A 12,228-nucleotide genomic window follows, 5' to 3' on the forward strand; every position below is an offset into this window, starting at 1 on the left:
TCTCATCTTAACGCCTAAACGTTGGATAAAAGTGACAATATCTGTGAAAATTGGCAACAGATGAAATATGACTTCAGAAGTCAAATCAGAGGGTAATCTTAAAAGCTTGTCTGTTAGGCTTGTAGAGACTAATTATCATGCTCAAAAAAGGGAAAAAAAATCAGGACTAAAAGAAGAGCTCAAGATTAGATGTTATGGTACAAATTTGTGTAGTAGATCTCACACCAATTTCTAGGAGTTGGATGTTGGAATGCTAGTTCTAGAACTCGAAGCACTGAGCCATGGCGCCAGTACAAAATTGGATGATGGCATGGCATTCCTCAATATCAATATTAAAAAAAAGAACATACATAAGCCACTTCTGATTAATGCCAGTGAAAAGACAAGGGTACAATGCACAATGGAGAGCAAATAATCCAATCCAAAAGCTACACCAGAAGTCTACAACAACATGTTTCAACTTGATCATATTTACCAATGAATGATTAGTAACATATAAATGTCAAGACTCTAGGGTTATACCCGAATTAGTTCTTGTGAGGAACAGAATTTATGCTCGAGAGATTCCAAACCTAGCATCATCTTTGAAGTTTTTTATTGTTTGAAGCACAGGTGTTTCAACTTTCTGGTTCCTAAGCCTTAACCTCCACTTGTTTTTGTCTGCGTTCGGGAAGCAACAGCTCGAGTCCATCCTTGCTATCAACATTCAGAGAGTTCAGAGATTTGTTCAGATATGGATTTGATGTCAATATGCGGGGCGGAGAATTCCCATTGAACTCCAAAACTTCAGGAAAACCATCAGCGCACCCCTTCGACATACCAACATCAATCCGTATTGCTTGGTTGTTGCAGACGCCATTAATCCCCGCCATCTGAATCGTGTGTCCCATTATCATCCTTTTTGCCCCTGGAATCGTGTCAAGAACATGCTTAAGCAAAGAACAATCGCAATTCTTCGCTAATTCATCGGAAAATTTCCTCAGCCAAACAACGGCATTGCTCCGGCGGCAATAGTCCGGGGCGAATTTTCCTGACAACCCCTTAATCCAATCTCTCACTTCTTCATTAATCCGCTCCAATCCATATGAGACGTGCCCCGGCAAAAGGCCGCCGTGAACGAAAACTGACTCTCCGACGACCAGTACTGTCGTGTTCTGCGACAAGAATCGGCCAGAAATCGGACCGTTGGGGTGCAAAGCGGCAATTCTAGCACGAAATCCAGGATGAAAATCTTCCTTAACACCACGGAAGGCCGTAGGAATTCCTTCAAATGGATCTTTGGGCATTTCTAAACCCACGCAAAGAGCCTTCATTCTGTTTCCTACAGAGAACCAGTCTCCCCAAGCCCTAAATTCCTCCAAGCCTTCCTTAGTCACGTACCTGAAATCACCCTCGACGTTCATGATTTCGTGGTTTCCATTCATGGTGATGATCCTCCCACCATCCCTGGCTGCTTCTCGCTTAAGTTTCTCGAGGAAATACAGGATCTTAAGCTCATCCCCGCCGCGGTCGAGCACATCACCGATCTGGACCACGGTGGCGGACCCGCCAATCCATCTACCAGAGCCATCGATCAATCCGGCAAGTCTAAGTGCTTCCTTCGACTTAGAAAGGTCGCCGTGGAGATCTCCAACAGCAATTAGGCGCTCCGGAGAGGGTAACCAGGTGTGCAGCCGTGGGGACGATTGCTTGGGGTGATAATTATGAATGGAGGGCGCGGGCGCGTCTTGTGAAGCGGTATCAGGGCTGGCCGGCTCCGGCGGCAAGAAGAGACCGCCGCTGACGGAGAAGTCGACGAATGAGTCAACGAAAGAGGAGACTATATTTGGGACGTCTCTACATATCGGCTCTTCAAAACAGTCCATTGGCCGCCCTCTCCTCTTTTTCCTGTAAGAAACGCGATATTTAGCGCGAAAGAGAGATCAAAAAGGACGGAAGAAAAAAAGGAAAAGGAAAGGAAAGGTTTGGGCTGGGCTGGGTTTATATGGGCCCGGGCCCAAAGCAGAAAACGCCATGTTTAACGAGAATTTGGATGGAACTGGAACTGGAAGCAAAAACCCTAAACCCTTCGCGCACTGCGATTTCAGCGGATCTTCTCTGTTGTTGAGTATTCCCGGGAATTGGAAGGAAGATGAATCACATAGCGGCTATGGAAGAGCAAGTGGTTTCTGAGAGAATGAGGCAGAAGCTAAACGAAGTGAACATGGCAGCGCAGTCTCATCTTGGTCCCGTCCAAGACCATGTTAATTTTACTCTTCAGGTTTGCCTCTCTCCATTCCCATTCGATTTCAAGGTGTATCTGTCCAGTCATTTCGTCTTTCGAATGGGCGCCATGGATTCTTTGTTCCAGTTCCTGGAGACCGGTTGCTGTGAGAAGAGAGGAGTCGATGATTTCCTTCTCTTCGGGATCTTCGTTTCCATCGTTTGTGACTTCTTTTACTTGATGGCTTGTTTATTTATCTTTTATGATTCTTGATTGCAGCAAGCGTATTTCAAATGTGCCTATGAGTGCTTCGACAGGAGAAGAAGGCAGGAAGAGATTAGCAACTGCGTTGAGAATTGTAGCGTTCCAGTTATCAAAGCTCAGCAACATGTTGAGAATGAGATGGCTAAGTTTCAAGTACGTGTTTATCCATCTCCCCGTTCTGATTTTCTGTCTTTCCTTCATTCAACTTCATATTTTTATCTCAACTCTTAATGACATAAGCATATGACTCGAAAATTTTCAAACCAAACTCAAAACTAGATTTGATCTGGTTTTCAAATGGAAGTCGGAAGGTTTTACCTTTTGTCCTTCAGAGGATGACCGAGGATCACGCTGAAGAAAAAGAAACAAACTGCATTCCAAAACAGACCATGATATTCCAGAAGATCTGCTGTCTCCTCATCCTGGCTACACACATAAACACCACTTTAACCATTGAAATCAAGAAAGAGATGCAGTTTCTTATCGTCATTTGCAAAGATCAGCTGTATATTTCAGCATTATTTAGCCATTAGTTTGAATTGGAATTAGCACCGAATAATTAAACTACTAGCTAGAACAATTGGAGGTCAACATGGGAAGTCTTCAAATAAGAGTTTTTCAACACTGCCATTGTTGTTTAACGTTTTGAATTTCTGGATACAGTAGTGAGTTGTCCATTGAAAGGAGGGTCTGTATTTTTGTATGGTGAATGCAGGAAAGATTGAACAGGTCACTAATGGTGTGCCAAGACAAGTTTGAAGCAGCTAGGCTTCAGCAGAAAACTGGCAGCGTTTATGATTTGGAATCATGCGTGGATGGGTCAATCCAAGAAAGCTTGAATACGCTGCCACATCTAGCTGATAAGTTAAGGGCTTCATTCAATATCAGGGATTAAGTGGAAACAGAGGTGGCTTCATGTTGCTCGTTCTAATATGCAGTTCCCTCTTTTCTTCATACTGATTAATGATTATGCCAATTGCAACCGCAGCATCATTTTTCTTTCTCTCTCGATAATGTACTTTTCAGGGAATGTGGGCTTCTGGCTGAAGTTCATCCCTGAAACTTGAATGATAGAATATTCTGACCCATTTATTTTATTGATGAGGTGATGCGATTGAATAGCAATGAGAATGATTTCTGAATTTATACCCAAAATATGCTTACTACGCGATTCACTTGTTAACATTTGCCTTCTGTTTCTTGGACAACGTGCATAAATGATATATTTTTTCAACTAAAGTAAAAACTGTAACAATTTCTCAAAGTGCACATACAAGTTTAATATGTAATTTGAACAAATTATAAGTTAAACAGGTAAAAATTACAACACTAAACGTAATTGAAGAAGTAGATACAAGTAAAATCTTATTGTGCTCCCCAAAATGAAAAACACAGCCTGACAACCACACAACATTTCATCTTTAGAGAGTTGATGGAAATTGCATTATTGTCTGAAGGCCGAAAAATTCGTTACTTTTACAGAGAAACAAGGGGGTACAAAAAGAGTCCAAGGCTAATCCTTGTTGCTTTTCTGTGCTTCAAACTGGTCTATGGCTACTTGCAGTTCATCTGTACCTCCAACAGCTCTCATGGTGTAGAAATATACCCCAAACACAAAAGCAGTTAAACCTCCGGCAACAACAACATTCTTTGTCTTGGGTGCGAGGCTCTTGTATCCCAAAAGTCCAGCCATTTTGACGTTTATGTTTTGTTATGCTTCTAACACTGCAAGATTTGTCAATATTGATCCAATTAGACTGTCATCCCCAATGGCAACATAATGAACAAGACTTGTAAAAAACAATAATGAATATGATAATACTGGAATTTGAGGGTTAATGCTTGTTCGGGGAAGCTACTCAAGAAAATCCAAAATAAAATATAACTTCGGTACAGTTAGCAGGTATAATTTTGGTAAGGCATCAAGTTCTAGTTTGTTAGACCATTGAGTAATACTTGGGTCTATAGATTACACAAAGATTTTAATAAAAGATTTCTTAAGATGGCAGCAGACATTAAAAACTCAGCCACACAAGTGCACAAATGAAGGAAAAAGTAGCCATGGCTACCTCAAGCTCCAAAATGTTTGAATATGAACTGGAAGCATCAAACCTTAGCAGAATACAGGGATACAACTTTGAAAGTTATATCAATAGTTAGATACAACCTCGTGAGAAATTTGTTGCTGTCCAAAGCATTGGAAACCAGGTTCCTCATAAAGTGATTCTAAGGTTGTAGGGTGTAAGTGGGTATTTAAAATCATGAGAAATTCGGATAGGACAGTAGCTCATTATAAACTCAAGTTAATGGATAAGAAATCTCACCAATTACTGGATATTGGTTATGGCAACCTTTAATCTTGTGGTCCAAGCTAGTACCACAGCAATTGGATATTAATAATGCATTTTTGAACGAAAAATTGGAGCATGGATGACTATGTCTTCATGAACCAGCCTCCAGGTTTTCATGGTTCTACTAATGATCAAGCTCTTGTGCATAAACTCCATACACCATTTTGTCAAGCTTTAAACAAGCGTACAAGACTTGGTTTGATATGCAATGCAGTTTTATTCCTACTATGGGTTTTTTTAATTCAAAGGTTAATCACACAGTTTTTCAAGTTCAAAAGTTTGAATTGTCGCTTGATAAAAATTAAATAATATTGACTTGGTTACTGAAACCTAACACAATGATCTAAGAAAAACCAACCAATAATCGGGTTGGGTTGGGTCAGGTTAGGATAATTTTTTAGACCAACCCAATCGATTCTGGTACCTGTAAGAACTGAAGTTAGTGTTAAAAGAGATCACTAACAAGAACAGACAAATACGAATACAAACAGGAAACCCAAAGATGAGATGAGATCAAACACGAACAAAAACAACAACAATGATAAAAATTGGGAGAAGAGAAAAGAGAAGAGAGGTGTGAAAATTGAAAGAAAGAAGAGAGAAGAAAGCATACCTAAAGGATGAGATATGATTATATGAACAAAAACAGCAACACCAACAATGAAATTGGGAGAAGAGAAAAGAGAAGAGGGGCGTGAAAACTAAAATAAGGAAAAGAAGAAAAAGAAGTTAAAAAAAACTGAGACACTACCCTTGTGCGGTGTGAGGAGGAGGATGGAAAGTGAGATCTGAAAAAGTTGATACTTGGGGTAAGCAAAACTCTTGAGAAATGTGGGTGTTGTTCTGGGCTGGGCTTGGGGCGTGAAACACAAAAATAAACCCTAAGTATAAAATGCGAAATTAGAGTATGTGTCCTTATTTATATATACTGTCAAAATGATAAATGTCCAAAACTTTCAGAAATCGGAAAAATGGACATTCAAAACCAATTGAAGGTGGATTCAACCGTCTAGCAATCCAACGGCCAACCAATATGATCACAACTGAAACAATCAACTTATTTTCAGTTTCAAATTTTATGAAACCAAACTGGCCACACGTGTTGCTCAAACCATTTGGTTGATTTTGTAAGTTTTAAATTGCATCGCGCCCTTACATTGCAGGTATCAGCTCTCCTACATCTTCACCCGAGTTCATGAATACTGATTGGGCAGTCCACTCAGGTTACTGTATTTTTTTGGGTGACAATTTAATTGCTCTGTGCTCTCATAAGCAACAAACTCTCATATTCTAGCACCGAAGCTGAATATGGAAGTCTTGCTAGTGCCACTCATGGGTTAATTTGAAATCAATCCTTGAAGCGTCAGCTTCATGTTTTCCACTCTCAGCCTTCTACACAGTGGCACTTTAGTGGTAATTGAATTGGTGTAACACACGAGGTTTGAACATTTCTCCTACAAAGGACATTGGGTGGGTGGGTGGTGGTCTCAGTTGTGTTGTTATCTAGCTAGAGTTTCCATTTCCTGAGTTTTCTTTACCATCAACAAAACAACAACAGTTCAATTCAGTACATGATGATGAAAGCAAACCAAGTTCTACGCCGTGACTAGCCTAGCAAACCATAAAGACCTAATCAAAGCTCTAATTGGGCTAGTCATCTTCTATATAGAGAAATTATAAAGCACAAAAGAAGTTATAAATTTCTTAATGCTGTTTCATATAACAAGTAATCACTTCTTCCAATTTTTATATACATACAATAGCAAATCAAGCAAACATCTGCAAGATCGAGAGAGAGTTGAAGAAATTAACCTTGGCGATTAGCACACAAACCAAAACCCTAATGATACCTGCTCCGATTGCTTTCAGCACAGATTGGACGACCACAACACCAGAGCGCTGCGAGGTCTTGACATTTGCAGCTTCCAGCTCTTGGGTTGGGCCGCGTTATATGATGGCCCAAAAGTGGTAGCGGTTTATTTAATTATTTAAAATTTAAAATTTAACCTTTTAATATACTTCTTTTGAAAATTATCCCATATTTCAATAGGTGCGATAAAGTCCTCGGTGGCTGAGTCTCTCGATATTGAGTCGACCCCGCTCCGAGCAAGCATCGAAGGAATTAATCCAATGCTGGTCCGGGTAGGAAGAAAGGAATTGAACCCAGATAAAGCCTGTTACCTGTTGCCGATCCGATTACCGATTCATAGGATTAACCAGAAGAGAAGGAAGGCCACAAACAAGAGCATCTTTTTAAGATATCCCACAATTAGAGCTATTAGCTTAGCTGGAGTTTTACTTGGCCGGCTGAGTACGAAACGCTAGCTTTCTCTACTTTAACACTTTGTTCACTGCTGGCCCGAGTAAGACATGAGGTTCGATTCTTGCTGGATGCACTTGGAACGTTCAGTTCAATCGCTGCTCACGGAATTTATACATATTGATATTCATTTTCTTGCTTGCAACCAAACAAAGATAGTTAGCATAAATAGGACTCCAGAGAATTGAGTAGTAGTGCTAGTGAGGGTATGGAGCATTTTTGAATCGAGTCTTTCTGTTTAATGTAACCTCTTCGGAGGATGGTCTGAAATCTGTCCCGTCAGTGTCGATTCGTTAGGCTCAGCACCTCCAACAAGCCCTAAAGTCTCTTGTCGAAGACTAGTGGTAGGTGGGTAAGCTCCATTTTCCTGGCGCTTGTTTAAGGCGGTATGGTATCTCCATACTTCTTTATTAATGTATTTTTTTTTCAATACATGTTGGGTGGGGAATCGAAATCACAACCTCTTAACTGGAATATGTGTCAATTATCGGTGTATGCTTGCTTTAACAATCTACTAAAGTGTTGATTCTTATGAAATTTAAGTGGTAGTGGTTTGTAAATGTAAACAATACCGGGTTATAAAAATTTGTATAAATTAATAAATAAACATTCTACATTTTTTTAAATAGATTTACGATAATTTTGTCGTATTTCATTAATATTTTAATGATATTTTAGAAATATTCTTGAATTCTCAGTCAACTCTTTATTTTTATCAAATAATTATGAAAATATCAATATGCGAATCAATTATTCGGTTTATTACTATTATTCTTTAAAAAATCAAACATAGGTACATACTCAATTATTAATTTTCTTACGAGTACAATAAATTATTAATTTTAAATTTTGTTTTAGGGGAATCAATTATTAATTCTAAAACGCGTCTTTTCCAAGCAGAGATGCAAGAGTGGATTTAAGTTTAAATATAGTTTAGTTGAAGTTGAAAGGATAAATATCAAAATCGGTTCAAGTTAAATGTATCTTTTTCTGGAAATTAGGATTACTTGCAAGAATATAAAATAAATTATTCACTAATGAGACGGAAGCCAAACTCTTTACAGGGAGATCTTTGCTATTTTTAAAACACAACAATTTGACAAACAAAAGTGTGAGACTTTTATGAGAATTTTATTATCGGTAAGATAGTTATTTTTTAATAAAGTTGGAACTTTGAAAGTCAACCTGCTTGAGTAGATATTAATTACCGTCGAGCTATGTTCAGTTGACTCTTGTTATAATAAATTATGATAAATTGTTCTTTATAATTTATTTGTTTTTAAGATTTTAAAATATTGACAAACATATGATTTTTAATTTATAACAAACGATTTGAGTTAATTGTATTTTAAAATATATTCTATACAAAAATCTTATTATTAAATAAATAAAATTGTTCATAAGATTTACCCAATAGATATATTTTCGAATGGACTAAAAATGATAGGAAACAGTTTAATTTGGATAGAACGAATGAAAATTAACCTAAGTCAACTTGGAAATAATTTTTTTTTCAAAAATACATAAAAAAAATTAGAAGTACAATATGTAAAGATGAAAATTCGGACTCACGACTTTTTAATTTAATACAACTAAGTCTACGTTGGAAAAAAAACATGAAACGTTTTAGCCCACTGGATTTAATGAATAAATCAAATAAAATAATAAATTTTTTTCCATATAGTTATGGATGATTCAACCAATAGGTTTCTAGCCATTAGCAACAATAAATTTGAAAAATTTATAATATTACAGCCTACAGGGATACATACTCCAATCATCTCATTCACAATTTCACACATTATTAAGTACTTTATTTGTTTTCAAGAAAAAAAAATATTGTATTGAAAAAAAAATATATATATATATATATATATATGTACTTTATTATTTTCTTTCGTGGACCCTCGCAGGCATTACAATAATAAAGAGAGGTAGTGGAAAATTTCCAGTACTCTCCGTAGAAACTTTCCCCATTAAAATGATGAAAGATGGCGTGGCCATTTCAAAAAGTTTCAAAACAAAAAAGAAAAAAAAAAGACAAAAAGACAAAATGTATTTTCCATATTTTACTATGTATAATATAAGCAACATTTAAATGTTAATAACGAAAAAAAAATGCATTGTTAAAGAATCGTGGATTGAATTTTAAATTTTTAATTGTTGACTAGATGTCAACATTTTGAAAGAAAAAGCTGGTATTGTGTTTTCTCATGAATATTGAATATTTTATTTACAAAAACAACCATAAATACGTGGTATTTTATAATCATTTGATGAGAGCGGAAAATTCATTTGAGTTTTTATAGTTTTCTAACAAAATTAAGAAAGGTCAAAGTTCTAAAAAGTTTTTGTTCGACTTGGGTTTTTATTTATCAAATAGATGATACGTCGTTGGACACGACTCTTTTCAATTCAAATATATACTGATTCATTAGTTTACATTTTTTACATCTACCAGATGAAAGAATACCTATTTTTTGGGTGACCACCTACCTTTTTTAATTTTATATGCATCTCATATCAACAACAATTTATAAAGTGCAAAGTACAACTTATAACTTCATTGGATCTCGACTCCAAATGCAATTGGATCTCTTCTTATCTTGAGTATTTCAGGCGGGCGAATGCCACCCCTTCAGCCCCTCAAACGACGGCTACAGCTTCAGTGATTCCCTCGTCGTGACACGTTCCACTGGAAAATTTCACAAAATTAAATGTGGATGGGGCTTGCCGAAATACTCAGACTGGTCTGGGGATGCTTCTTCGTGAGGTCGTATTCTGGCAGCGAAGTCCAAGGTTCTCTCTTTCCCCTATCCCCTTTGCTCGCAGAAATTAGAGCAATTCTGGAAGGTCTGCACATGGTGCTCTCTATGGGTTTTCAACACCTTCAAGTAGAATCTGGTTCTCTAATTGTCATTCAAACTCATAAATGGTGGAAGATCAACTCTAGGAGATGAACTAAATTGGTTGCTGGAAATTGAAACCCTTTCTCTTTCCTTCTATTCAATTTGTTTTTCTCACATCTCTCGTGGCTGTAATCAATCTGCACACACACTTGCCAAACATGGCTTTTTGTCTGCTGCCACGTGCTTTTGACAAAGTTGTTTTTCTTTATGGTTATTAAACCTAACTAAGGGTGACTACCCTTCTTCCGTAGCCCAAGAGGTATTTATCCTTTAATCAATATCTTTTTGTTCCAAAAAAAAAACTTATAACTTCATTGAGTAGACAATTCTTGGGTTCTAATAGTAATTTTCCAAAAAAAAAAAAATTGTTAAGAAAGTGTAGTATTTTTTCAACTAGCTGATAAAATATACTAATTATTTATCATGTGTGAATTTATTTTTTAAAATATGAGATTCATTTGACACATCAACTGGGTCTTTTTTAAATAGGTATATTAGAGTAGAAATTGCTTATTTACATGTCAAATTTTAATAAAAATGATAAGTATAATTTTAAATATAAGTATATAACTAGTTGTGTAACCATAATTTTATGTCACACGTATAAGTATAATTTTAAACGCAATAGTGGAAAATATGCTTATTTGAATACATTTTTTCCTTTGTTTGAGTTCAACAATATGCGACCGTGAGGATTCAAACTTTTGATATTTTAGTTGATGATATATATCTAAACTAAATAAGCTATATTTAATTTAGATGGTATTTTGTTACACGAAAAGTCTATTTACTGAACAAATAATATTGACCACTAGTTTTGAAAATAAAATATTGATCACTAAACTACAACATCCTATAATATTTGGTATTAGTTTGTTTAGAATAATAATATAAAACAAAAAAAAAAAGAAAAGAGGGATATCAAATTCAAATAAGAATCTAAAGCAAAACTATAATACATTGTTATTATTTCATATTTGTTAACACTTTATAGGTACCTTTGCTTCTAATTTATTAAATGAAAGTTGATTTCCAAAGATATATAAATAAATATGTGAAAAAATCATAGATTCCAAGAAGGTTTTTACTAAGTACACTAGATTTATTCCTTTCGCTTTCTATCTCCTACTGCCAAACTACAAGAGATAACATCAGATAATTCATCATTTTTGGATCGAATAGTGTTTATTCATCATTTAGGAATAAATTAGTCTTGAACTTATATCCAAGAGAGCCCTATCGAAAAAGAAAATTAATTTCATGGTTTTTTTTTTGACGAGTTGTTTTATTGCTCCATGTGATGTGAGTGAGAAATAATCGTCACGAGCGGCATCACTCATCTTATTTAATTATATAATTCACACGACACCAAAGAATATTCATGTCTAACTTCCACGTTGTTGACCATCAATTATTCAAAGATTCTTCTCCCAAACCAACCAAAAAACAATTATTATTATTGTTGTTGTTGTTGAGGAGATTTGCATGTGAATTGGGTTCCTTTTCTTTGTTTTTTTCCCTTCTCCAGCCAAATCTAAATCCTGACTTCCCCCCAAATATTTATGAGGTTTGTGTTCATATGTTTCACTATTGCGTCAACTTGGTGGTAATCATCGATATCATTATAGGCTTAAATGGTCGGATATTAATGTCTCTCTTCATGGTCCTTCGATCCCATCCCTATATTTATAACACCAATTTGATTGTTTTTTTGTTATTTGTTTACAAATTTTGTTTTTGATCCCCTCTTTTTTAACTATTAACTCATCCATTCTTATAGTTAATACTTAATATAGAGGTTAATAAATTTTCTAAGATGTAACAAGCTATTTGTAGAGACAAAAATTTCAGTCAACTTCTTTTAAGATATATTATTTTGATATTGAAAAATAAAAATGTTGTGTTAAATCTTATCTTATTCTTTCAATACAATTGATTATAAGACTTGTATTACAATATTTTAGAGTTCAACTTCAAACCGTGCAATAATTTGTGAATGACAAACTTAAGTATAATTCAATTGGTTAAGATAATCTATTTCCGAACAAAAGAGTCTGCATTCATATCCATACCCACACATGTTAGTACTCAAATAAATAAATAAATAACTTGAGAATGTTTGTTTTGTGTCACCCTGGACATTTGGTGTACTTTAATCAAGGAATATAGAGTCATAGACTA

General features: G+C 35.7%; 3 protein-coding genes across 4 annotated transcripts; 1 reads left to right on the forward strand and 2 right to left on the reverse strand.

Moving 5' to 3' along the window:
* Positions 1 to 347: 347 nt before the first annotated feature.
* LOC111019750 (Calcineurin-like metallo-phosphoesterase superfamily protein) lies at positions 348 to 1,865 on the reverse strand. Its single transcript, XM_022296202.2, has one exon. The coding sequence runs from the start codon at positions 1,863 to 1,865 to the stop codon at positions 633 to 635; it is 1,233 nt and encodes a 410-aa protein (XP_022151894.2). The 3' UTR covers positions 348 to 632.
* Positions 1,866 to 2,124: 259 nt separating this feature from the next.
* LOC111019665 (uncharacterized) lies at positions 2,125 to 3,650 on the forward strand. Its single transcript, XM_022296067.2, has 3 exons — positions 2,125 to 2,260; positions 2,483 to 2,620; positions 3,183 to 3,650. The coding sequence occupies exons 1-3, from the start codon at positions 2,132 to 2,134 to the stop codon at positions 3,360 to 3,362; spliced, it is 447 nt and encodes a 148-aa protein (XP_022151759.1). The 5' UTR covers positions 2,125 to 2,131; the 3' UTR covers positions 3,363 to 3,650.
* Positions 3,651 to 3,732: 82 nt separating this feature from the next.
* On the reverse strand, positions 3,733 to 6,785 carry LOC111019802 (cytochrome oxidase assembly protein). Of its 2 annotated transcripts, none has more exons than XM_022296271.2 (2): positions 6,631 to 6,785; positions 3,733 to 4,192 (listed from the first exon to the last, which is right to left on the reverse strand). In XM_022296271.2, the coding sequence occupies exon 2, from the start codon at positions 4,158 to 4,160 to the stop codon at positions 3,981 to 3,983; it is 180 nt and encodes a 59-aa protein (XP_022151963.1). In that variant the 5' UTR covers positions 4,161 to 4,192; positions 6,631 to 6,785; the 3' UTR covers positions 3,733 to 3,980. The 2 variants fall into 2 exon arrangements, with proteins under 2 accessions (XP_022151963.1, XP_022151965.1); XM_022296273.2 differs by having other exon boundaries at positions 6,669 to 6,781.
* Positions 6,786 to 12,228: the final 5,443 nt, after the last annotated feature.

This window comes from Momordica charantia, assembly GCF_013281855.1.
Source record: "Momordica charantia cultivar OHB3-1 chromosome 9 unlocalized genomic scaffold, Mcharantia_2.0 BLBB01000009.1, whole genome shotgun sequence".
NCBI lineage: Eukaryota > Viridiplantae > Streptophyta > Magnoliopsida > Cucurbitales > Cucurbitaceae > Momordica > Momordica charantia.